The 27,192-nt window shown below is 34.9% G+C and overlaps 3 protein-coding genes across 3 annotated transcripts; all 3 read right to left on the bottom strand.

Annotated features, from left to right (window-relative positions):
• Positions 1 to 221: 221 nt before the first annotated feature.
• LOC118066464 (uncharacterized) lies at positions 222 to 2,180 on the bottom strand. Its single transcript, XM_035082513.1, has 7 exons — positions 1,720 to 2,180; positions 1,510 to 1,638; positions 1,274 to 1,403; positions 1,043 to 1,199; positions 787 to 970; positions 597 to 725; positions 222 to 536 (listed from the first exon to the last, which is right to left on the bottom strand). The coding sequence occupies exons 1-7, from the start codon at positions 2,114 to 2,116 to the stop codon at positions 283 to 285; spliced, it is 1,380 nt and encodes a 459-aa protein (XP_034938404.1). The 5' UTR covers positions 2,117 to 2,180; the 3' UTR covers positions 222 to 282.
• A 63-nt stretch (positions 2,181 to 2,243) lies between these two features.
• On the bottom strand, positions 2,244 to 4,500 carry LOC118065611 (uncharacterized). Its single transcript, NM_001414592.1, has one exon. It carries the CDS (start codon positions 4,498 to 4,500, stop codon positions 2,533 to 2,535), a length of 1,968 nt encoding a protein of 655 aa, NP_001401521.1. The 3' UTR covers positions 2,244 to 2,532.
• Positions 4,501 to 4,776: 276 nt separating this feature from the next.
• LOC118065606 (mucin-17) lies at positions 4,777 to 27,151 on the bottom strand. Its single transcript, XM_035081009.1, has 13 exons — positions 27,142 to 27,151; positions 26,953 to 27,006; positions 18,692 to 25,617; positions 16,065 to 18,105; positions 15,266 to 15,528; positions 13,847 to 14,527; positions 13,427 to 13,758; positions 9,386 to 13,345; positions 7,401 to 8,989; positions 6,996 to 7,319; positions 6,413 to 6,699; positions 5,958 to 6,329; positions 4,777 to 5,881 (listed from the first exon to the last, which is right to left on the bottom strand). Exons 1-13 carry the CDS (start codon positions 27,149 to 27,151, stop codon positions 5,846 to 5,848), a joined length of 16,875 nt encoding a protein of 5,624 aa, XP_034936900.1. The 3' UTR covers positions 4,777 to 5,845.
• Between the last annotated feature and the right edge of the window lie 41 nt (positions 27,152 to 27,192).

The raw sequence follows: 27,192 nt of genomic DNA, 5'->3' as shown, positions 1-27,192 counted from the left end.
GAGGTCGTTATGTGTAAATGGCCGCGCTTTTTCAAATTTGATTTTGTGAAGACAAATTCTTTTTTATGTTCGATATTTTACAAAAATTTTATTGATACATAATAAAAAATAAAACAATTAAAATGAGTTGAAAGTATAAATTATTATTACATTTTTAACAATTATAATTATAATAAAATTAATCCTACAATATAATTCTGAATTATTCCAATGTATTTACACTTCATAACTCAAAATTAATTTTCTATATAAATGTTTATCTATGAACATCTGTATTACAAATTATTTATAAAAATGATTTAATCCTTCTATTCGAACAATTTCACGATAAGGTGATGTTATTTCTAAGGAACATATTTTCCATATTTTTTTCTCAGAAGCTGCTATGATGATTGGATTTTCAGATAGTTGACTTACTGCAAAATCAACAATTGGTGTATCACATTGAAAATTAATAATTCTTGGTACTGAATTTTTAAAGAAATCAAATGAATTGAATTCTCTAGATCTGTTTACATGATACATGTATAATATCCCTATAATGAAAATTATTATTAACAATTTTGTTTAAATTTTAATATGCGTTTCTTTAGTACCTTGATCTAGACCAATCAGTAAAAGATCTGCATGATACATAACAGACGTTACTTTCCGACGAAATGTCGCTTCCATGTTGTGTGATATCCAACATTTTGAATTTTTGATGATGAAATATAACAGATTTTCTGAAAAAACATTTTAAAAAATAAATTTCAAACATATTAAATATATATTACATGAACTTACGGCCTATACAAATAACTGTTTCATCTTCAAACACATAAAATCGTGTGTCTGCAGTCATTTTTTCTGATAAATTTGGTAGACGACGTGGTGTTTGTATCTCTAGGGAACTCTTTTTCTTCATATCAAATGTATCTTTAATGGTAAAAATTTTTATCGACGACCTACCGGTAACCAACACATATGTCTGAAATTGATAATTTACATAATGACTATAAATAAACTCCATGCAACTGATTAAGTTAAATTGTTTTCTTACCATCGATCCGAAAGAGGTCATTGCTCTAACACTTTGAGAATCTTGCATAGATAGGTAATAATAAGATGTCAACAATTCTTTATTATAACATGATGATGGCGTGCATCTGAAAAAGTACAATGCCGCTGTTCCATAAAAATAGTTTGCTGTACCTACACTGTAAATGATAAATTAAAAAAATAAAGTTTCAAGAATTGATTTGTGCCTATAAAAGAAAATTTTCATTATTACCAAAGAGCTTTTGTTGCAAAATTTTGTTTGAGAGTATTAACTTCCATTCTTCTATTGACATCCCAAAATTTTAATGAGACCTGACGACTTGTGTGTATGTATGAACGGATCAACAACAGTTTTCCATGCTCTGAAAAATAGTTTTTCATTTTAAACCAATGAACTAATATTTAAAATGTGATACTGAATTGACTATCAAGTTATTGTGATGTAGACTGATTATATAGTATTTTTACCAGTGTACCAAAATTTCACAATTTTCACAAAATCTCTTGGTGATGGAATTATAATAAATGGATTGATCATCATATCGGCATCAAATAGAAAAACATTGCCTTGATTTGAACCAATTGCTATGAAAGAAGCTAAGTAGATAGTTTTAATTATTATTTATTCAATTGATATTTATCCTTTTAGTTTGAAACACTTAAAAGAATTATTCTTACACCATACATCCAAACATGTAATAAACTCATCTTTGTCTCCTAGAAAATTAGGAGTCCATTTATTGTCTGTTGAAAGTATGTATAATTTATCATCATACATCTGGTGCCAATTTCCACAACAATCAAAGATAGTTTTCCACAATTTTTGATCACCAATACTGTAATAACCTTTTATTTGCATTTTTAAATAGGTAGTCGTTATGACTGAACATAATGAAAATTCATCAATATTCTTTTTACAAAATGTTTCCCACTCTAAAGATTTTAAAATTGCTTCACATTCTTGCTTCCACACTTTCGAAACTTGTTGAAGTTTAACTAATTGTGAGCGTTGAGGAATTTTCATCAAGATTTTTTTAACTATTTCAGCTAAAATAACAATATTTGGATGTTCCATGTCGGTTTGATAGAAAAAAGTTTATTTTTTAAAGTGTTCATTGATCGGTATATTTTAAAAATATTATATGAGTCAGACTGAGTCATACATCATAAATTTTTTATTGTCATCGAATATATTGGACAAGTCTAGAACACAATAGCAGAGTTATTATGAAGCCGCTTTTCTGAAACAAATAAACCTAAGATTGTCGTCACGAAATTCAACGTCAGATTATGAATGGCAATCTCATGCAGAATGTAAACAGATTTAGGTAAGTTTGACAAAAATTCTTATGTCGGGACTGGTTATTAGGGCATATTTTTAATGCATGAAAAAACAATTTAGGAATGTCAAATTTAGCAATTTTTCTAAATTGATCAAATGTTTCAAAAATATTTGGATTCATAACATATATTAAATAGTTGTGGTGATTATTATCCTCTAGCACTTTGTGAGTGTTCAATTATTCTATCTAATCTGGCCTTTCTTTGTAGTAAATTTTGACGCAGTTTTTGCAATGTATTCGATAAAGCTACTCTCTTCTCAAATATAATAGCTCGCAACCTCTTGGTTTCGGATTTCATTCGATTAATCTTTTTTCGTAATACCACCAATTCATTATGAATTATCTCTTCGGCGGCTGGTAATTGTTCATTATTACTATCTGTGTTTAGTTCTTCATATAAATAGTTTAATGATGTCTGTAATTCCTGGATTTTGTTCAAATCACTATCAAAACTTGCTAAATAACTTCTAAAATTATTTATAGCTTCTTTAAATTCATTGTACATTTTTTCCACTAATCTTATTGACGTTCGTTCTGCAGTTGGATGCCTTATTCTTTCTTCATCCCTTCTTTCATCTCTTTCACGATCTCTAGTTTCTTCATTTTGTCTTGTTGAATCATCTTGCTCAGTTACTTGAATGGTTCTCCATTCTCTTGATAAGTTTTGAATTGTCGTATTTAACTCTTGAATTTCTTGATATTCAGTCGTAAATGGATCGATTCTTGTATAAAATTCAATTTCATTACGAATTTTCCAATAAGAACTCTTAATACGACGAAGTAAGTTTTCATTATCTATATGTTTACGATGTAGTGGAGTATCTCCAATTGTGCTCCTGGGTCGAAATCTATCAAATTCACGAGACAATTGTGATGATTCTGAACTTGCAGCATGTGGAGATTGTACATATGCTGATCGCTGAGCTGATGGAGCAAACATGTCAGTCTCTAATTCTGGCATTCCTGAACTAGCAGTATATGTTGGAGATTCTACATATGCTGATCGCTGAGCTGATGGAGCAAACATGTCAGTCTCTAATTCTGGCATTTCTGAACTAGCAGTATATGTTGGAGATTCTACATATGCCGATGGCTGAACTGATGGAGCAAACATGTCAGTCTCTAATTCTGGCATTCCTGAACTAGCAGTATATGTTGGAGATTCTACATATGCCGATGGCTGAACTGATGGAGCAGGTATATCAATTTGATCCAACCTTGATGGAGAAGGTATATTTATTCCACTCAAATCAGGAGAAGATACGTTAAATTCTCTCTCACTAGATGGAGGTGGCACGATTTCTTGACGAGCGGATGTTGAAGGTACACTCGATGGATCAATATGAGATGGAACCCTCATACTTGCAGGATCAAAGCCTACATATCCAGGAATTTCTGGTTGAGGAGTTCCAATTTCTTCAAACCAATTGCTCGGTAATTTTAACATTTCTTTCCAAGAATTGAATTCCTTATCTCTTGCAAACTTCTGCTCTAGTGTTTCTCCTGGAAATGTATAAAGACTTCTGAAATCATTTATCTTTTCATATAATAGTATCATGTTGTTTTGATCGAAAACGATGCCTTGCTTAAAATTATCTAATTCAAGTTGTAAATTCAGAACGCTACTATTGTGATCGACAAGTAATTCGTTATGGTAAATTCTTAAATCATCTTTATCTCTTTCTAAGTCAATTAATGCCCTTTTGGTTGAATCAGACTCATTTAGAATATGAGCTCGAAGTGTTTCATTGTAACTAGTTAATTTTAAATTATAATCTCGACGTACTTGACTTATTTTCGGTAAATCATTAATGATTTTTAATACTTTCGTTATACATCTTTTCATGAAAAGATCAAAGATATTGAGCAAATCTTCCTCAAGTTCACTTTTTCGTCTACTCACTTTAGGTGTTGATAAAGTTAGATCCAGTGGCAATGCACGATTCCATTCAGTTAGAAGATTTCTCACTATTTGTATCGTTGCATTATTTAAATTGTTTTTAAAATTTATAATTATACTTTTACAAGTCTCACGAAGATCTTCTTCTTCGAAAGTTTGACAAACATCCAATGATGGACTTATATCAGCGAGATTTTGATCCAAATCATCCATCATATTTAGTATTCTAATATATAGTAAAAAAAAACAATTATTAATGGATCACTTTCAATACAATGAACATTTGATAAATATTACATTGAATATATTTCACTAAAATAATATTTTTATTTTTATTTCATTCATTTACTTTATATTCGAAATTTTATAATTACTTTGAAAAATTCTATTATCTTATCAATGACTTGGCAATAAATTGAAATAATTTAAAATTAGATTACAACAGTTTTATCATCTAGTTTTATTATTAAGGTATACATAAGTACACGGCTAGACTAAAAATTATACAAAAATACAATATTTACGAAGTAATAAAGATTGAGAGAAGGCAATATGTACAATAGACACAACTATGCATACATAATTATATACGCATTTCACAGTACGTACATATTACAGTAGTATATGTTGCACTGAATGACAATGTTATGTATGTATATATATATATATATATATTTATATAATTTTAATTTAAGTTTGGGCATGAATAAGTTAGTATGAATAATTTTTTGTTTAGACATTTTGTAAATGTATATAAAAATACATGTGGAGACTTTCGATAGTAATTAGACATGTATGTAATTATAATGTTATTTTATGTTAATACAATTACTTTTAATATAACATATTCCTTCAGACAACTCCCATATTAATCTTTTTGTTCTCAACGATACAAAAAGTACTTCAATTAATTTAATTAACAATTTTCTTTCAATTATAAATAAATTAATGAATATTTGCACGACTACCCACAATTCAATGAGTCGTATTTTGCAACGTTGCACGGCTTCATTTTTTTAAATTTTAATTTAGATAGAAATTGATATAACGAAGCTGAGCAACATGGAAATGACTCAAAAAATACAATGAAATTTTTGTATTTTCCTGATTCTACGAATTATAAACGACATATAATTTTTTAACATAATTTTTTTTCATATAATTCAATCAAACATAAAATTTGATAATTAAAAAACTTTTTGGCACGACAAATATTTTTATCTTATTTTTCTATTTATAATTGATCTTATCAATGAATTAAAAATAAATTATCAAATTGTCTATTCATATATACGTATGGATGTAGATTTATCATTTTTTTTATAATAATATAAATAAATAAATCGACACATCATGTAAAGACAATTAATATTTCATTTTATCAACTTTTATAAAATGAGAAAATGATGAAATAGTGACTGGCACGATCATTTTCATTATATGGCTTGCATCTCGAAACCTTGCGATTTTACGCACGTACGAGAGCACGTTTCAACAAATACGACACATTTTTTAAAATATTTGGCAACAACGAATTTCAAGTTATAGTAAAACTCTATTTTTATAATGAATCGAAATTGGAGTCACGATCACTGGCCTAAAACAAAAAATGTATTTATATATTTGTTTATTAACTGGAACTTGTTCAAAAAAAGAAACAAAGTAATACTTACTGCTCGGTCTGGATTATATAAAGGTGTATGTCGAAGTCGAAGAGTGCTACCTAAATCTCTTTCAGCAGTAATCGGACCTTCACTCGCACTATCTCTCGCATCTCGAGTGTCTTTTGATCCTCGACTTGGAGTCTGCTGTTTGATTGATGTATCTCCAGCATACGAGCGACCAACACTTGAGTTTTCCTCAGCTAAATCTAAAGGTAAAAGTTCTGTTGTTGCTTGAATTGTTGTTGCATCGCAAGATCGAGCTAAAGTTGACGTGCCATCTTGAAAGTCTGTGGTACTTCGGAGTGTTTTCAATGTTGATGGTTCAAAAGTATCATCTAAGGTTGAATCACCATCAACAGTTTTCATTACAGTTGCTGAAACCTAAAATTTATAAAAATAATTTATTATCAAAATTTTTTTTACTCATTGAACTATTGTATTATTATTATTGCTCCATTTTTTACCTGAAAACCAGCACTAACAAGAGCACCATTATTTGGTGCGGGATTCCTCGCAACTCTAATACCAGTCTCTTCATAACTCTTGACATATTCTTTAGTCGTGCTAATGACACTCGCTTTTCGATTACTATTATTATTCGCTTGACCTCCCTCAAGATAATTAATGAGCTTGTGTTCTTCAGCCGCAAAAGTACTCATAGGCGGTTTTGAGTAATTCTGTGGTGAATGAGGTCCTGATCGATACTTTGCTCGAGGAATCATTACACTTAGAGAACGTTCTGGATCTGTTACTTCAGTTCCTGAAACATAAACCATTACGTTTAGTTATGATTCAGTTGTAATTATAATGAGCCTAAGAACTTTCATAATTATATAATTGCTTTCATGTAAAATTGTTTTCTACTAGTTGATTATTAATATAATACATGATGAAAATTAGTTGTATAATTTTCTCTTATTAAGTAAGATGAAATTTCTACTCTGAATCATTTTAAAAACTCTTTCATAACGAACAGTATTTATTAAATAAATCATTACTTTGTAAATGTAGTATTATTTTTAATCAACTAGAACATTGATAAATCACAACTTAATTTACCTGACGGTCCTGCATAAGGTTTCTTTGAAGTTCGATACTGTTTAGTAGCTTTTCGAGGTCTCTTGGTGCCTGGCGGAAGTGGTGCTGCCGATCTTGGAGGTGGAGGGAGTACATGAGGCACGTGATGAGGAATAGCTAAGTCTGCTGCACTTCCTTCACTACTAGTATCACCTCCGGTTCCTGTAGCAATCATAGCTCTTCTATCACTTGATTTTCCTTTCTTTCCTGGATGCCGATGGCATGCGAGTGCCAAGCATACTCCAAGAAGTCCCAGCAGAATAGCTCCAGTTGTTACGAGAGCAATCAGCAAGACTATAAATATAATATATTGATTAATTCATCAATAAATATCTTTTAACTTTCACTGATAGTATTTTTATTCGAATACTTTACCTTTTAAGTTGACTTGGCACCGTTGACCACTGTGCCAGGGGAAACACTCGCAAACTTCTTGACCGTGAGAATTGACTACGCAATGGCCCTTATTATTGCAACTGGTACAGCCAAGCGGTGCTTGAGAACAGATCCGTCCAGGGTATGCAGAATTTTCGGAGAGATCAGCCCAACCTTCTTGACAGGAACATTGATAAGACCCATGAAGATTAAAACAAGTTGCATATGGTGAGCAGTCATGATAAGGTCCACCTTCTTCAGTTGAACACTCATCAAAATCTCGGGCATCAATAGTATCCAAATCGTTAGATGCATAAACTTCAGTTCCTCCTAAGCTATAGTTACTACTAATTACATATTTCTGTAGCACTTCTTTCAATTTTGTTTCATTAGTATTGTCAGTAAACTGTACATGGAACTCAACTTGCATAGGATTTGGATGGAATTTGACAATATTTAGATCTCTATAGATATCTCTCAAATCACTTTGCATTAAAGTCCTGTCAAGAGCCTCTTTAATAGGACCAGAAAGTTTTTTAAATACAGGCGATGTTGCATTATTCATTCCCTGACTATATCTGATCGATTCCCTACCAATACGGTCGAGACCAACACGAACAGTGTAGGTGTAAGTTGGCTTACAAGGTCGATCTGGAAACATTCGAGCAAATCCTGGTTGACAGATACATCTTGCTTCTCCACCGACTTGAGCGCATACCTCAGCTTTGACTGATTTACATTCTGGTTGACATTGAGGCGTTGTTGACCAATGCGGAACTATTGAAGCACCTAAAATACTTCCAGATAATACTCGATGGATTTCATTACCAGCAGGATCTTGCTCATCACGAGAAACTTCTTCATCCGTTCCATATTCTGCTTCGACTTCTTCAGCACCTACTGCTGGAGGATTCTGATCACTCATTACTACAAATATTGAATCCATGTTGTCGGGAGAATTTTCATAAGTTGGCAAACGAGTAGCTGGTTGAAGAATTGTTGTAACTGATGTTATTATAACATTAGTAGGCCGTAGTAAAGTTTCTGTCACTGTTTCTACAATGGTTGATGTTAAAGTATGGGTAAGCAACAGTGTTCTTGTTGTCGGTGGAGATCCTACAACTGATGTTTCTGTCCTAGTGACTGTCAAAGTCTTGAAATGAGTCACAGCTTTAGGTTTTATTTCTAGAGGAGTAATAGAACTTGTGACATTTCGTATCTTTTCATGAGTTGTCGGTTTTACAGTAACCTCTTTCATTGTTTTAATAATTGAACTTTGAACTTTCGTCGTAGAACTACCGTATTTACGCCTTGTTGTTGTAGTAAGTTGTACATCAGTTGGATTGATACTCTGCTTAATTGTATGTGGTTTGTAGTTCAACGATTGTGTTGAGTTCAACTTAGTAACAGGAATACTTTGACGACTTGCTTCTAGTATTACTGAAGGTTTTTTCACGGTTTCTTGAGACGTAACTTTGGTTCGAACTGGAGTACGTGTTTGTGTGCTAGTTGAATAGATATGGGTGAATTTGACCCGTGTTGGCATTATTAGACTTGTAGAAACTATGGTTGTTGGTTGAACAGATACTCTGCAAAAAATATATGTGAAATTATAATTAAGGATGTAAGAAAAAATGTCAAAGAATGATAGAATCAATTCAGTGATCTTATAATCTCATTAATTTCATGGTGCTTGAACGAGTTAGATAAATACGTAATTTAATTATAATTTTCTTTCTAATTGAGCAACCAAGTGGAAGGGATTTATTTATCAAAGAATTCTAAAATTAAAATTATATCTGTATGATAATTTTTTAAAATGGGCTATTAACTATGGCTTTTTAATTTTAATTAACATAATCTAATTCGTCATTGTATATAAAATTATTTTCCTGTTCTCATCCTATGAATCATTATTATAGAATCATTAATAATTTTCTACCAATTCTTTCATACATTATAATCAATGTAAAATTGCACGTTACCTTAAGACTGGTCTCGTTTCAAACGGTCTAACAGTATAGACGCTCACGTGTTCCGGCTTTCTAGTTTCCGAAGACCTAATGATCTCTGATACATCCATCATGACAGGGAGATCAACAGTACCATGAATGATTGGAATAGTAGACTCTACAATATCTTGCATTACTGGAATATGACTAGTTGCGACAGCGGTTGCAATTTGAATTGACCCAGACACTGCAATAGCAGGTCTACCAGTAGCAATTTCAATTGGCCTAGAACTTTCAATAACCGGAGGTCTAGGTGGTACCATATCCTGAGAAAGTAATTCCACCAAGAAAGGTTTTGAAGGTTTTGGTAATGATGGCGGTGGCGGTCGAGGTGGTGGAGGAGTCTCTCCTACAACTGTTGAAGTATCTAGAGGAATATAGTTTGGTGGTGGTGGTCTCAGACCTAATTCATTCACAGTATTGACAATTGGTCTTCTAGTTGTAGTAGTTATATCTACTGGAGGTGGTGACATTCCAACGACATCTGCCGGTATTGGAGGAGGTTTTAAATCAGCTTCTCCATCATTATTACTTATTCTGTCTCTAAGGACCGTCATAGTTGGAGGTGGAGGCATCATATCTCTTGAAGGCACTCTAGAACCAGCTTCTGGTTTAATAGGTTTCCTGTTTACATTAGAAACATTCTCTTCGTCTTCATGAGTAGCGAAGTTAGTTTGAAATGCAGTTTCTAACGTTTCTTTATTTTTATCTTTAGTATGAATAATTATCGGACGCATTGTTATTCTTGTTCTTTCAGGTTGTAATGACACTTCATTGTTTGTTTTATTCTTAGCGGACAATCTCACCTTCGAAGACCCTGTGGAAATTGTAATTGGGCCCGGTACTACAGGTCTTGGTTTAGTGAGAATGTGTGGATATGCTGGATGAACTCGAGTACCCGCTGCGGGTGTTGTTGTTTCAGTGCGAATTATTTCTGTATTTACATAATTAAAATTTGAATTACCGTGAGAATATGTTGGTTGAATTATTGTCAAGTTCCTCTTGTTAGAATAATATTTGTTTTCATTGTCCGCTTTCTCTGGAACTCCCCAGGTGTTGGAATGAGGTCGCGCATGACCACCTGGAGGACTTAAATTCAAATGACTCTCTCCATAGTTTTGCTGTTCTTGATGTTGCTCAGGACTTGAAGGTGGAGTTTGCATCATTTCTTGAACAGGTTTAACCTCGAATGGTTTCTCAGGGACAAACTGAGAAATTATTTCAGGTGAATTTGAATTCATTTCATCATGTTCATTAGGTCTTTCTTCAGTTTTTTGAATTTTAGTTCCAAAAGACTCATCTTCAGTTACTTCATATTCTGGTTTTTCTTTATTGAATTCTTTATGTTCTTGACTTTCTACTTCAACGTTATCTTCGTAAATAACTGATGGACTCTCTATATTCATTGAAGGATAATTATTATGATTTTCAAGGAGTTTTTCTGTTTGATTTTCCTGTGAAACTGGTTCTTCAGTTACAGGCGTAATTACTGTACTTGAAAATTCAGTATTTTGTGGTTGTTCTGTATTATCATTTTTCTGACTTTGAACTTCTTCTTCTTCTACTTCATCTCCAATTACAACACCTTCTGGGTCATGTTGATGTCCTATCATATAAGTCTCATACTCATTGTGGTGCTGCGGAGCATGTTCATGATATTTGATACTCTCTTCAGACTCTTCAGCAGTAGAATCAAGGCCTGCTTCGGTTTGTGTTTCTGACCACGGAATATCTGGTTCATCTGGACGAGGAAGAATTTCTCCCAAACTATGAACTATTGGTGGACTCACATCAGGGGGAAGCTGATAAACTTGATGATTTTGAGGAGGTGAATTTTGAGAAGGTTGATAGTTCGTTGGTTGCATTGGAATTGAAGACATTGGTCTTTTTGCATTTCCAATCAACGGATTTCTATAACCAATAGCTCCTGTTGGTACATTTTCTAATGAATCTTGAGATTCTGGAAAATTATTAGGATTATTAGGGGGTTTGTCAACTTTAGTATCATCCTGCCAATTAATAGGAATCTGTTGTGGATGAGAAGCTTGCGGTATATGTGATGACATAGGTCGATAAGGTGGATATTTTGATCTAGTTCCATATCCTGGAGCTCTGTCAGGATGAGAATAATGGACAGGTCTTCTTAGAGGTGGTCGTGGTCTAATTACAGTAATCCTTTGCTTCGTTCTATCGTTTTTCCATTTCTGCTTCAAGATATCATTTGTGAGAGTTCTGTTTGGCTTTTCATGGTGGTAATTGTAGCGATGATGGCTGGAAGTGTCCGTAGGCGATGAAATGTCAGCGGTTCTTCGTGGTGGAAGTTGTTCATTCGGCGTAGGTTTGTAATAATCTCTTCGTGGAGGCGGAAACGAAGCTTGATGTGGATTTGATTGAGGTCTAACATTTCCATGAACATTTTCTGTATCTGGTGAATAGTGAACTAAAATTTCCGTGTGTACTTGACCTTGACTTGATTGTTTATGAGATTCCGGTCGTTGAATCAAGAGAATTTCTGATGGTCTCTTGTCCAGCCGATTCGCCGGGATTTCAATTTTATCATGAGATGGAGGAAACTGTTGATGAACTCGAGTATTAGAAATAGGAATGGTATGTGGATAAGATTTTTGAGGTGGTTTATTATAATTAACAGAAGGAGGAGCAGGTGGAACAATAAAATTTGCTGGATTATTATCTGGTCTATTAAAATTTATTTGTCCAGGATTTCTGTCATGCTCTGGATAAGGCGATGGATCATCAAAGTACTGTCCAGTAATATGGGGCTCACTGGTGTCTCCAAATATCAAAGCTTGAGTGCCTCCTTGAGGTATAACAACGTTCGCTACTTGACTTGGCTGAATATTTACAAGCAAAGGCTGACCCGTTGACCTGTCTATGACATGAGGAACTTGATGAATTATTGGTTCAGGCGCTTCTGTGAGTTCAGGCTTGACTTCTGAACCTTCAAGATTTACTGCAGTAATAATTTGATCATTTTGTGCCCAAGTAGGACGATAAGAATCTTCAATTGGACGATTTTGCCACGGTTTAGGACCTTGTCCGTACATGTTAGAACCATCATCAACGCGTGATGGTGTTGGAGGCACTGGAGGAGGTACTAAACCTTTATGAGAATTCCAAGGTCGTTTTAATCTATCAATAATCCATTCAGGTTCTTTAGGATTAATATTTGGATTCGCATATTTGTCAATATTCGGTCGATTTGGTGGTTTGAGTAAAGGATCATCTATGAGATCATGTTTTAAAGGAGGTTTTATTGGCTCTTTACTAAACAATCCTGGAATTTTAGGTGGGCGTTTAGGGTGAGAATACAAAACATGTTGAGCTTGTCTTGTTGGTTCAGTTAATTCTTCGTCTTTTAATACTTCTAAAACAGGATGAACAGGTATATTTGGTACTGATACTGGTGGAGGCTTCATTCCAAAATTTTGATTATTTCCATTTTGAAGATACGTTTGAGGTGGTCTTGGAGCTAAAATACCAGGTTTACCAATAATAACATCACTATTCGCAGTGATTACCTCACCAGGAGATATTGGAATACCATCAACAATACTTGCAGCTACTTTATGTCTTGTTTCTGGAATAAAATTAGGATTTGGATTAACCAAGTGTGCTGCAATATTTTGACTCTCTGCTGTTTCAATATCACCATCAATAAATTCTGACACTGGAATGTAAATTGGAGATCTTGGAGTTGTTACTTCCGCGGGTTCTCTATGAACGACTGGTGGACTAGAGGGGGTAGTTATAGTGTCATTACGACGATTAGTAGATGGTTTGCCTTGTAAAAGACCTGCCATTGCCGTAATAACAGGTCCCAATGCCGACAGACTATTAATTCCTAAAGAGCCGAGATTCAACAAACCACCTCCTACAGAACCATCAGATCCATCATTAGTTTCAGCCACATCACTGTCAGCAACTGAAGAATCTTCATGATTAACGACAGATGACGAGCTAGTACTTAAGTCTGCATTTTGTTCATTTGTTTGCTTTTCAGGCTCATCTTTCTGTGCCTCTTCCATATTCGAAGGATTAGTAGAAGTAATTTCAGAATGTTCTATAGCAGTTTCAGAAGAATCCAACGAAACTGTTGGTTGAATTTGTGTACTAGTACTTGATGAATCTATTTGATCGTCTTCATCAAAGTAAATAATCGTTGATCCCGTGACGACATTTTTCACTGAATCAGAATGATGTGATGTTGTTAAAAGATTCATATATCCAGCATTAAGTAAACTTGGTGCTATAGATTCCGTTACAACACTTTTTACTACAGTAGACCTTGAAGAAATTGTTGTTGAAGTTTCACCATCTGGACCAGCCTACAAAAAGAATAGAATAAAGAATATAAAAACCTCAAATGAAAGAAGAATAACTGTTTATTTATAGACCGAAGAATAATTAATTTACCTGGAGTAGCGTGGTAAAATACGTGAACGTCGTCAAGTATGTCTTAGTAGCAAATATTTTTATAGGCTCAGGGCTTGGTGTTGCCGTCACCTGTGTATCGATAACTGCAGTCTTCTTAGGAGCCTTCTCCACTGTAACATCTGTTGAAGTTGCGACGTTTGTACGTACAACAGTACTGCTACCTTTCTCCAGATAAGTATTATAATAAGTATATGTGATGTAATGTGTTTTCAGAATGTCTGTGAGAGTATCCTCTGGATCATCGAGAGCTGTAAGTGTTGTTGTAACACTTGTTGGACGTGGAGGTGGTGGTACAGATTCAGTGATAATTAATCTTGTTATCATATCACTTCTAGTTTCAATTTTGGTAACACCATCTTCAACAAATGTTTTTTCAAGAACCCTCGTGCTAAGGTAAGTATTAGTTTGTGGTGGTGGTGCTTCAGAAGGTTCTAAAATCATGTCTAAATAATGCTGTGGTGCCGTCACTGTATTCGTAATGACTTTCTGACTGCTACTTAGGGCATTGTCCGCATCCGGATGATCTGTGTTCAATGTGAGGTATGTGTAGGTTGTCTTGAATACTTCAGTTCTCAGGGTGGGCGATGCTGCGAGTGTAACTGCCGCCGACTCTGATCCTGGCTTTCTATGGCGTTCCTCTGTTGCTGTATTTGCGATGACCTTGATGAATAATGGGAATTTAGTCACGTGTCACTAGTATTTCTTAAAGAATAGTCGATTTATAAATGTTCTTAGCATGCACAGATGGAATACCTTATGAATTGAATTTTTTTTGCATTTACTGTCAATGTCCGAAATTATGCAAACGACTTTGAACTGTCATTCATCAGTGATAAATGATCATACCAATTTATTTGAGCATTTTTTTTTTGTTTATTTATTAATTTTCTTTCTTTGGATTATCATCAATATAGAATTATTTTTGGAGTTAATAAGCTGAAGAATTATTGAGTATTTAACTCAATAAAACCAAGCGATCAATATTTGAATAAGAAAAGCTATTTATAAGAGAAAGGCAGTTTAAAAAGGACACGTTTTGAAAGGAATAAATCGAGTTAAAAATATTTAGATATTTATGATGGTAATTTTTATTTAACTCGTTTTAGGCAAAATCAATGAACTGAAGAAAATTATTGAGTCTTTTTTTTGAAAATTTAATTTGAATTAAAAAGTTCAAATAATAAAGATCATTTTTACTTCAACTCTCGCCTACATTACATGTGTAAAATACTTGTAATACTATGAAAATATCTATTGTTCATAACCTTTAGCTGTTTTATGTTTTTTAAGTTGATTGAAATATCAAATAACTCATACGAAAATGAATCTTGTATCTAGTACATGCATGGGTGTAGTATGAGATAAGGAAATTATGTCGTAAATAATGTAGAAAATTACCTGTTGATCAGTGGAAACAATAGTTGTTCCATCTTTAGTGATTGTATTTAAATAAGTAAATGTTGTTGTGCAAGTTTTAGTGACAAATTCGTTGGGATCTTCTTGCGGCATAAGCATTACCACTGCATCGGAGAGAGTCAGTGTGGGTTGAGGATTTGAATTTTCCCATCGCAATGCTGGTGTGGGACCAGCCACAATAACTTCTACCCCGTTTGACATAATTCTTGTTGCTAGTTTAAGTCTTCTACCTTCACCCTCTGCATCTTCATCCATCATTTTTGCTTCCTGCCTTGATTCATGTCCTGTTATTAGCAGAATGTTTATTAAAACTGGCCATATATTTATTAGCATATTTTTCATTAAATTTATTTATTATGGAACTTGTAACTTTTTTCAATTTATTTTCTTTTAATTTTTGTTGTTTTATTTCACAAAGAATAAGTAGTTAAAGAAATTATTTACAATAAAACACAAGAGTAAAGAATTTCATCATAATTTACAATATATACATTTAAGCAATTGTTGATTAAACATGTAGAAAAGATCAGATTAATTGAGACTTTTAGAATAAAATAAAACTTTTCAAATAAAATTAAAGAAATTCTTTGTACAGAAAACATTTTTACAACACAGATAAATCTCAGAAATAATCAACAGATTTTAAGAACAAAGAATTCAAGATTTAATAAAATTGTCAAAGAAATATCATAGAGGTTTTGTGGATCTAAGGATTCAAGGAAATAAACTTGATCAAGTATCAATTCCTTGAGACCTAAGGATTTGGGGGTATACTTACCACCGAGCTCCCGACCTGAGGCAGTAGAGATGGTGCTAAGATGCATAGATTCCACTTTGTCGATAGAAGAAGGTACTATTGTCACAGGTACTGTCAATGTCAATGTTGTCACGCGAGGTCTGACAGTCGTTGAAGACGTCACTTGTGTTTCTAATCCATTTAACTTTGTCACAACGTAAGTATAAGTCCGCAATCTAGTAGACGTAACAGTTGTCTCAGTATAGATAATAGTTGGAGTGGAATGAGGATCCAAGTTAGAAGAGTCATCAGAGTCTTTGTCGTCTTTTATTTTTGATGAAGATATCACTGGGAAATCAGGTCTCGAGAGTGATAGATACAACTCGTCTGAAAGACCTGCTTCTATTTCTTCAGGAGTTGGAGAAGCCACTAGAGTCGTTGTTGTTCTTGAAGATTCAGTTTTAAGAGTTTCTGTTGATTGGAAGGTCGACTGATGATCTTCAATCACACTCATTGATGATTCTAGAGGAATCACACTTGGTATGATATCAATTGTTGCTATTGATTGTTCTTTAGAAGGTAGATTTGATGATGAAATAAATTCAGCGTCCAAAGGTACAACACTTAATTGTTCTTCTGGATCTTTTGGCAGAATAAGAGAAGTTTTGTCTATTTCTTCCGGAGTAGTGGAAGAAGATGGTTCCAAGATAACTTCATTTGTAGTAGTACTGGTTGGAGTTGTAGATTCAGAAGATGATTCGATCGTTGCTTTAGTAACTTCTGGTATTTTCACGTCATCTACAGCAGCTTCGGAAGATGTTTCTGTTTTTGGTGTAGTCGACTCAAGTATTTTTTCTGTTGTAAATTCTTTTTTAATTACAACAGGCTCTTCAGGTATTTTTTCTTCAACGGATTTTGGAAGAACTTCTTTTATTGTAATTTGTTCTACTTCTTCAACTGTAGTAGACTCTAGTGGTGATGATTCTGTGACTGTAATATCTTCTGGAGGAGATTCTTCAGTCACTGGTGAAGACTCAGTTGTATTTATTTCTTGATTTTCTGTGACATTATCAGAAAAGTCTTCTTTTTCTGTTGTAACTTCAATTTTTTCCTCATCCCCTTCGTCTTCTATATTTTCATTTTCTTCCGTAGTTGAAATAATCTCCTCTTTGACGGTTACTTCTTCATTTTCCATTTCACTATTCTGATCATCATCATCATCATCAGTTTCACTGTCATCATCTTCAGATGATGCCGGAAAGAAAAAATTATCTGTAATAATGATTGGAACTGGAGTGCTAGTTGTGGTTAATTCTTCAGAGATGTCTAAATCCAACTTCGCAGGATCTAAATCTCCATCTTCCTCCACTTCATCTATATCTGGTCTATCTTCAATGTTATTAACCGAGCCTACAATACTCGGTAATATTCTTTCCGACTCTTCTATTTCACTTTTTATATCTTCCGTATTTTCTTCAATTTTTTCTTCATCTTCATCAACCTCTTCATCTTCATCATTAGGAATTCCATAAAAACCAGTTGTAATAATAGCGTACGTTGGAGTTGATGTGATAACTGGTCTTACTGTGACAAGTTTCTTCCTCGTCACACGTGTTCTTGGTGTCTTTGTTATTTCTGCATTCAAAGTTGGTCTCAGCTTTCTAGTTCGAGTCACTGTGACCTTGTGTTTCCTTGAATATGTTCTCTGTGCAGGATAAGACAAGTCTTCATCAAAAAACTGTCTAGACCTAGCACCAAGATTTCGAACACGTGTGATGACAATTCTGCGTGGTGTAGATGAAGCAGGAATAACTTCCTCAGGATTTATGGACTTTGTATAGTGTACAAGCGGTCTTTTTCTAACCACAGTGTATTTGTGTTGTCTCTCAGCGTTTTCACGAGATACATACGATGGTACACGTACTCGTATTACTTTCCTACGTTTATCTTGAACATAATCCTCAGGTTGTTCATCAAAGTAATCTTCAGAACGAACTCTTTGTGGATATTTTTGTCCATAGAATATATCTCCATAAGTATCATCTGAAAAGACGATCCTTACTTTGTTTCTCTCGTCAAAAATTGACTTATCAATCACCATTAAAATTGTTTTTATTAAAAAAATAAGCTTAGCGCAGCATTAAAGCGTGTCTCGTGTGTTCTGTTGTTGTAATAACTTCATTTTATCCTCTTTGTCTATTATGATTATTATTAATAATGCTAGTGAATTTCTTGTCACAGGTCGATATATAACCCGAGAGTTTTCGTTGACCGTGTGGGCGCGTGCGGCAGTCAAAGGATTTGAATTATGGGAGTGAGGATTTTAACAGTATTTTGTTGTCTATTAATAATAGTTAAGTGTATAAAATTGAAAAAGGAGTTGAGGAAGAATAAGAAAAGAAGAAAAAAAAAAATATAAAAAAAGAAAAAATATGGGCGTGAATCTTTGGAGGAACTGGAAGGAATTACTTCCTATTCACTTGATTGAAAACCGAACATCCTATATTTCAGATTAACGTTTATGAAAAATAATGAAATGAGCAAAAGAATTGAACGCTGAACCTGAAATAAAAAATGCTCGGTTTTGGTACAAGCTATTTTGTAGAGGGAAAAAGGAAAAAGATGAAATAGATATGAAAAGAGAAGGGATTTAACGGGATGATGGATTAGACACGGATGGACGTGGAGATGTGCCGTCCGACGTCACCCACAACGCTCTCAAGACTCTGGGTTGGTGCGTGCACACTCGTAAATTCTTCACTGGGACTTAGACCTGAGGTAGCCTCTGGTTGACCATATAAAGACGGTGGAATTGATGGTCGTACCTCTTCAACGAGATCTCGTCTTCTTCTTGAAGCTGTTGACTCCTCGCCGACCTTAACTGTTGATAAAATTGTACTAAATTCTCCAGGTCTTTTACCAGAAACAAAAATTGTCACAACACTACTCTCTGCTATTGCTTCTTTCTTACGCAATTTGTCCTTAGACTTCACTGGCTTATCGAATTCTTCGGCTGACGCTGAGGATTCATCTTCAGAACGATAATCAAGATCTACCGGTTGGCTTTTTCGTTCTGTTTCACCAGGAAGTGAATTACTTTGACTAAAAATTGGCGCAGCAGCAAATAGAGGATCTTGTACAGGCTGTTGTGGAGCTTGAGGAGTTTGTTGTAGAAGGAGAAGTAGTGAATTTAAGTTTGCAGTTGGAAGTGTAGCAGTGGGAGTAACTACCACGGTGTCTGTAATAAATTCTGTAGCTGTGACAACATTAGTTGAAGAGTCAACAAGAGTTGTAAGAATTTCTTTGCCTCTAAATGTCAAAGGAATTACTGTACTTTTTTCTTTAGTTATCGTTGTTACGTAAGTTGTTGTTCGGGTTTTATATTGAGTTGTTGGAGTCGCATCTGCTGCTGGAACATTATTTGGCTGGCCCAATTGTCCAAGAAGCAATTGAGACAAAAGAATATTTGCAAGAGGTGAATTTTGATTATTTATTGATGGTGGAACAGTTGAAACCACATTCTCCACTGAATAAACAGTTGATGGAACAATAAGCGACTGAGACACGCGACGCCCGCCAATGGTTGTCAGTGTATGAGATACTCTACTTGTAGGTGTGCTATGAAGGAGGAATCGCGTAACTTCTGTCTGACCGAGATGATTTACTCCACTTGATTCACTGGCTATGATCACCAATGGACGTCCATCACCCCCGGTAACTGTATTATATTTCTCAGGACCTAAAACTTCAACACTAGGACTGGGTGTGATGATGTTCTTGTATTCTGTAGCACCGTTAGACACCACAGGAATCGTCACTTCAGTTGGAATATAATGAGTTACTGTAATAGTTCCATCTTCTTTCCAGTAACCTGACAAATCTTCCCGTGATCCTCCTCTACCTCTCTGTGATACTCTTCTGTTATTAGTTCGTGATCTCGTGGATGACCTTGAAGTAGTACCACGTCGTGCATCATAAGATGATTCTGTTGTCCTTCTTCCACTAGTTCTTACTCTTGAACTCGGTCTCCTAGTGGTATCTTGCTTTGAAGACGTTCTTTTATAAGTTAAATTCTTCTCTCGCAGAGTAAATTGTCTTCCAGATGATGGTGTAGTAGGAGTGGGTTTTACTTTTGGAGCTGTTGGTCTTCTTGTTCTTGGATTAGAAATTTCACCGGAATCACTTTGATATTTTTCTAAACTGCTTTTGGCTGGTGGTCTAGAAGTCGATAAAGATCTCCCTCTGACATTGCTGTATCTATTACTTGTCTTTGTTGTTGATTCTTCATCATTAGAACTTGAAACATCTACATCTGATCGATCTTCAGCAGATTTACTAAGTGGTCTGCGATATCGATTAGGCTGATAAGGTCGCACAGCAGGTGCTTGACGTTTTGATCTTCTTCGTTGAGCATAGAATCTATTACTATAAGCTCTAGGTGTTGTAGAAGTTACTTCAGTTCTTGAAGGAACTCGACGTCTTTTATTATTTTCTGATCCTTCGTAGTCATTATCAATAATTTCTTCGACTAATTTATCATCTTCAATATTAGTTTCTGTCTCGTCAACATTCTCTGCTCCTTCTACTGGATCTGGTTGTCGTTGATTAATAAAATTCCTCGGCGGAAATAAACGATTGCTAGTTCTAGACCTTGGAGCAAACGGAGGAAGTGTTGGAGAGTTCAGAGACCGAGCATTAGAATTCCTTGAAGATACTGGAGCTTTAGTAGTAGTTGTAGTTGTTCTTCTTGGTAGAGGAGTTCCACGAGAAGCTGGAGTTAGATTTACTGGTCGTCTAAATCTCAGAAGAGGATTTGTAGACCTCCTAGAAGATTCAGTGGTTGTTTTCACTGGAATCGTTGTAGCAGTCTCTTCAAAGTCATCGAAATTAGTTGGGAAAGGAGTTTCTTCAGTTACCAAAGTTGTTGCTGTAAATTCATTTGCTTCATCTTCTTGATCGTCTGACTTTACTATTTGAGATGGATTAGCTGTCTGAAGTGATTTGATTAGCGTAGATGATGGTCTGATGACACCTCTAAACCTCGAAGAAGCTCCAGGATAAATTGAACTCGATCCTCTGATAGCTGGCCTTGCTGAAGAACCACGAATGGAACTTGGTCCACGTCGAGCAACAGAATATGTTGGTGATGCTGAAATCCTTCCTGATGTTCTGCCACGTACACTCGAAGCCGTTACCGGTATAGAGCTTGAAGGATTTCTACGTCCAGAGAAACGTCGAGAGGAATTGATAGACGCCGTAGGGGATACTGAAGAAACAGGTCTTCCTCGAGAAGAGGCAAAACGGTTTCCTTTACTTCCTGCTAATGTTGCAGTGATAGTTGGTGTAATGTCAGTGCGAGTAATCGTAGTGGCACCTTGGGCACCTTTTCTCTTTGGATTGAACGTCGGTCTACTACGAGATAAGAATGGTCTGATAGCAGGAGTAAATGTTCTCTTACGACTCGAGAATGTAAGACGTGACTTTTTCTTTTCTTTCTGACCATTTTCATCTAATTCATCTCCATCCTCTGATTCTTCTTCGTCCTCTTCATTTTCATCCTCATTTGAAATATCATCATGATTTCCATCAGATATTGATGATTGAATGACAGCTGGAGTAGGTGATGGAAGACCAGGTGCTAGTGTAGCGTGAAGAGAAACTTTACCAGTTGGTGATACTGTTGCTGAAGGTACAATGTAACTAGATGTACTCTCTATAATTTGTGCATATCTTCCTTCAATACTTGTACCGATAACTTTCGATTGATAAATGACTGTCGACCCATCAACTTCAATTTGTCCTTTAATTAATCTGACTAATCCAGTCCTATGTCTTTCCTCTGGCTGCTTCAACGTAGCCTTTCTCTCTGCATCTATCTTCGTACTCGAAGTACTTTCAATCACCTTAGCATAAAGACCATCTATCAATGTGCCAATTTGACTAGTGGCGAAGTAAACTGTCGTCACTTTATCAGCATCAATGATGCTGCCTTTATTTAACGAAAGAACTCCTGTGGGAAGTGGTGGAGTCGCTACAGAGGTTGGTGAAACTGCTGGAGTATTTGATGGAGTTTCTAAGCTTGTAGTGCTTTGTACAACCTGAGCATACAATCCATCAATGTATGTTCCATAAATATCTGTGCTGTAATGAGTTGTCGTACCATTAGTAACATCACTAGATCTGATTGTTGACAATAAACCTGTCTTGGGTTCTTCTGATGTTTTCGTGGGAGTTACTTCGAGTGGTTTCACTTTTTCTTCTCTTTCTAAGTCTTGGACCTTCGACACTGGGCCACCTATTGCTCTTCCTGTTGCTTTAGGAATACTTCCAAGATCTACACTCGTGATTGTCTCCAGTCGTGAGTTCAAAATAGTCTCATTGCCAATATAAGAAGTCGTGAAGTAGGTGAAAGTTGTATAATACGTCGTTGGTTCTGGATTAATAGTTGATGTATCTATAGAAGCTTGATCATCAGGAACTGCATAAATAACTTCTTTAGATGCCGGGATTGGAGTAGTGCCTTTTTCTTGTTCCATCACTTCATTGTCAGCAATTGTTTTGTCGGTATTCGCTGCTACCTCATCAACAACCTCATCTGGACGATAGGTCATGATGACTCCAAGTTGAGCAGTGGGCGTTGCTGATATTCCAGGGGTAACTACATTACTTACAGTTTCCTCTCGGCTGGTCGTGATTGTATCTCCTGCTCGATAAAACGTTGTCCAATAAGTGAAAGTAGTAAAGTAAGTAACGGGAAGGCTGCTGGTTTCAGTGGCTGATATTTCAACAGTTGGAGTAGGTCTTATAGTTTCTGTAACAATATTTGTAACAGTTTCTAAACGAGATGTCACATCACTTGCATCTCCTTTGTACATTGTTGTAAAGTATGTAAATGTCGTGAAACTTGTACGGAGGAGAAGCGTTGGCGCTGGTTCTACCTCATGATGATTAGACTCTGATAACTCTTGATCTTCTGGTATAGTAGAGCCCACGTTTCTTTTGTCCATAGGTGGTTCTAAAATTGGTCCATCAAAAGAACTTGAGGAAGAAATAACATCAGTAATCATAGAACCAAGTACTTCACCATCAATAGGTACTTTTTCTGTTGTGGTTGCAACTGAATTAGATTCTAATGGCTTTTCAGTCTTATCTTCTACTTTAGCTTTCATTTCTCTTGTATTAGAAGATTCTTGAATTTTTTTAGCAGCTTCCAAAGCTTCTTCTTGTGATTTTTGTTTCTTCAAAGCTTCCAAATAGGCTAAAATCTCTGGTGGTGCAGCAGCAGCATCACTCTTGGGAGTAGTAGCGACTACAGTAGTTTGTTCAGGAGATGGTACTACAGCTGTTGGTTCAATTTTTTCAGTCACTATATTACTAAAAACTTCTGTTCTTGTTTCAATTTCAGTTTCATCATCAACGAAAATAGTTGTGAAATAAGTGTAGGTAGTAAAATAAGTTTTCGTTTCATACTTGGGTACTTCAGTTGCGAGATTAGGTACTGGACTTGGTTCAAGTTGAGCTGCTGCTTTATTCTTATTTTCTTCCATAATTTTTTCATTCTCCAGATCCATCAAAGTAGTCAATCCTGACTCTGTAATTGAGTCTTCTATCGTGGTAGGTACTTCATATGTAACTGCATCGTCTTCAGGAGTAACAAATATTGATGGTTGAATAGAGTCTACTATTTTTGTTGGAGTAATAGAAACTTCATCATTAAAAAGTCCAATGAAGTCACCAGATATTCCATCAGGCCCGATTGTCTGAGTCACGACATTAGTTTCAACAACTTCACGACTTGATACACTTGAAGTACTCTCTTGGAAGAAAGTTGTTAAATAAGTGTAAGTGGTGTATAATGTTTTGAAAATGAGTTCAATTTCTTCTTTTTTAGTTGTTGATTCTTCGTCTTCTAATTTTGAATCTGCAGGCGGAGTTGAAGATGTTGGTGGTACTGATGATATTGAAGGAGGTAAAGCAGTATTCATTGAACCGGTTTCAGTAGCACTAGGCAGAATTAATTCAGTCAAATAAGAAACTTCTGATGACACAACTTCTCGTGACCTAACAGATGTAGTTGTAACATCTTTATGTGTCGGGTCAGGGATGAAGAAAGTTGTAAAGTACGTGAACGTTTTATAAGCAGTAGAAGGCAATAATCTAGTAGCGAATTCAATTTTCTTTTCTTCATTGTCAATATTATTTTTAGCTGAACCTCCTTTAACACTGCGCCCTTGGGGATCAACAATATCATTAAGAATCTCCGGCTCCATTGGAGTAGTATTGGAGATCTTGATAGTTGTCGGTACATTCTCAGTAACTTCATCTAAAAGTGTAGTAAGTTCATTCACCTCTGGAGAAAGAGTTTCATCCAAATCTGATGAAGTTGTTGAATCTACTCCAAGAGTTGTCAGAGAATCTTCAGTCTCTTCTTCAAACTTTGTGGTCGTTGTATCATAAGAAACGCTAGCTTCATCAGGAAAGAAATAAACATTAGAAGAGGTATGAATAATTTGAGCGTAATTTGTACCAACATATGTTCCATAAATAAGACTCTTATAATGAGTAGTTGTACCATCAGCAGAAGTTGTAGAATCTATAACTTTGAGCAGGCCTGTTGGCTGAGCAGTTTCATTTTCAGGTAACAAAAGTAGAGGAGTAGATTTTGATGAAGAATCACCAGATTCATCAACCATGCTTGAGGATAAAACACTAGATTCTGGTCTAGAATGCCCATTGATGGCTTCAAGCATGGGATCAACGGTTTTCTCATCTTTGACAATACTTGTAGGTTTAATTAATACTGCGTTTCCATCACCAGGTCTCAAAGTCGCATCACCTTTAATTGTTGTTGCTGGACGGCTGGGAGATGCTGATGAAGTGCTTGGAGAAAATATAATAACTGTATCTCCAACAGTAGTAGTGAAATCAGCAAATCCATGATAAGTAACAGTTTGAAGAGGTGTTGATTCTTTTTTATTCAAATTAACTTTAGCGGATGAATGTTTAAAAATCTTTGGTACTCGGGGTTTAAAACTTTTATGTCCATCTTCTTCGTTGGCGTCATCGGAACCAGCAAATCCTCCAACCAGTTCTTGCTTCACTGTGTAAGTTGGTAAATTAGGTGTTCTAACCTTGGCAGGTTTGAATCTTGGATGAGTATCAACATTGAATTCCTTTCGGACTTCAAAAATATCATTTTCACGGTCGTGAGGTTCTGAAGAGCTGCTTGATGATGATGAAGAAGAAGAATATATTTCTTCATGAATGATTGCTTCTTCTCGCTTTCCAGCGCTGTCGTCTTCAATTATTCCACCAAATAGTTTCCACTCATCTTGAGGTGCAACTCTTGAGGGATAAACTACAAAAGGATCGACTCTAGATGATTCTGGAAGAGTACTATCTTTCTCATAGAACACGCGGCTAGATGTTGAGAGTATTTGAGCATAAACACGACCATTATCAAGAGTAGTACCAAGTACTTGAGTGGCGTATTCTGTACTAGCACCGTCTTGAACAAAAGTACGTGCAGTTTTTCCAATTAAACCTACTGGAGGGATAGATTTTCCTGGCCGAGCGGACACGAGAAGTACCGTTAAGTCTATTAAGTATATCAGTAAGTAAAGGAGAAAGTAATTGAATGTCACATTTAGTCATCAATATCAATTGTTTTGTTCAAGTTTAATTGGTAAAGTAAGATATTAAGTAAGTCGTGAAAAGATTTTTAGACACATTTAATAGTTAAATCGTAGTAGTAATTTATTGGTGATTGTTGTTTATTATTTGAATGTAGAAGTATCGTCGGAGAGACGAAGGTGGCGGACGTTGGAGACAGACGGCATCCACAGTTGTTGAGAACAAGTTGAAGAGGCAGGGACATGGCAGGCGGGAGCAGTAACAGAAACAGAAAAAAAGAGAGAGACGAACTTTAGTAGACGAGCCCAAATTTTTATGCATGTGTATGTAATGTAGAAAATATATCATCCATCGAAGCTAGCCTTGGACCATCTGCCTTGTAAGTATAATGATGATCATTTCTATTAATTATTATTAGCTTTATAGCTTGTCCTATTATGTCATTTAAGTATAATTGTTAATTTTATTTTTTATTATTTATCATCACTGGTAATGTGTCAATGCTACTATTATAATGTCTAATTAGTCATTAGTAAGGATTATAGAATGATGGCCAGTCAGCTTTTAGTCATTTACTTTACAAAATATTTATAAATTTACAAAAAAAAAAGCTGGAAATATTTTTTAAGTATTTTATTCAATTTATATATTATAAAAATTGATCGACTTAAAAATGATTTGTTTTAATAAACATTTTCCAACTTTCTTCAAGAGGATTTGTATCGGAACAGTCAGTGTAGATTGCAAAAGTATAAAATGAGTAATGTTGTTAAGGATTTTGTGAGTAAAGTATAAAATGTAGCAAAGTATGAAAAAAAAAACAATGCAAAGGAAAAGGTGATATGATTAAAATCGCCGCATCATGCGTCTACACGAGTTGTACTTATGAGGAACAAGTAAGGAAATACATTGTATGACCTGCTCTGAAATGTCTAGATGATGATGCAAGAATAGAGAAGAGAAATCTCGAGATTTATGAGATTAACAAACACTACCAACTAAAATTAAGTGCAGTGAAATAAGATCTAGGAAAAATAGACTGTGTCCGATATGAGAATTATTTTTATGCTTAATTACGTTATAAAAGAATTAGAAACTCTCAATGTTACTGTAATAATTTCAATATTAATCATTTGATAATGTAATTATTTTAATGCATCTTGTTAAGTGAAATTCTGTATTTCTGCAGCATCAGCTATCATGCAATGAAGTTTATATAGATCATGCCATTATGAACAGAGTGATTTGAATCATGCACTAATGACAAATCAAGTGCTGAGAGAAAAAACTAATCACTTACCATCACGCCCATTTTGATTTACCCCGGTAATTCCAGACTGCGATACTTGTTCTTCTGTAATAAAAACAAATATTTTAATTCATCAATGAAGACTATTTTTTATCATTTTTCTAAATAATACTACGAATGATTTCATATTATTAATTGATACTGAACAGTAAAAATTTAATGATCAATGTCTATCTGTACTTGTGACCATTATAATAGTCCATCATTTTTCATCATTAAATGAATTCAAAA

This window comes from Chelonus insularis, unplaced genomic scaffold (genome assembly GCF_013357705.1).
Source record: "Chelonus insularis isolate UGA/USDA-ARS -01 unplaced genomic scaffold, ASM1335770v1 contig_121_pilon, whole genome shotgun sequence".
In the NCBI taxonomy this organism is placed as follows: domain Eukaryota; kingdom Metazoa; phylum Arthropoda; class Insecta; order Hymenoptera; family Braconidae; genus Chelonus; species Chelonus insularis.
Note: the sequence above shows the minus strand (reverse complement) of the source record. Positions and strands in the feature narration are given on the sequence as shown.

Bases quoted from the DNA above. Each gene is read 5' to 3' on its own strand.
- LOC118066464 (XM_035082513.1), bottom strand. From the start codon at position 2,116: ATGGAACATCCAAATATTGTTATTTTAGCTGAAATAGTTAAAAAAATC. The intron at 1,639-1,719 runs GTAAGAATAATT...CTATCTACTTAG, and splicing joins TACATGTTTGGATGTATGGT to CTTCTTTCATAGCAATTGGT. The intron at 1,404-1,509 runs GTAAAAATACTA...ACTATTTTTCAG, and splicing joins TGTGAAATTTTGGTACACTG to AGCATGGAAAACTGTTGTTG.
- LOC118065611 (NM_001414592.1), bottom strand. From the start codon at position 4,500: ATGATGGATGATTTGGATCAAAATCTCGCTGATATAAGTCCATCATTG.
- LOC118065606 (XM_035081009.1), bottom strand. The intron at 15,529-16,064 runs GTGGTAAGTATA...TGATGGATGAAG, and splicing joins TGCCTCAGGTCGGGAGCTCG to ATGCAGAGGGTGAAGGTAGA. The intron at 5,882-5,957 runs GTAAGTATTACT...TTTTTGTTTTAG, and splicing joins TATATAATCCAGACCGAGCA to GCCAGTGATCGTGACTCCAA.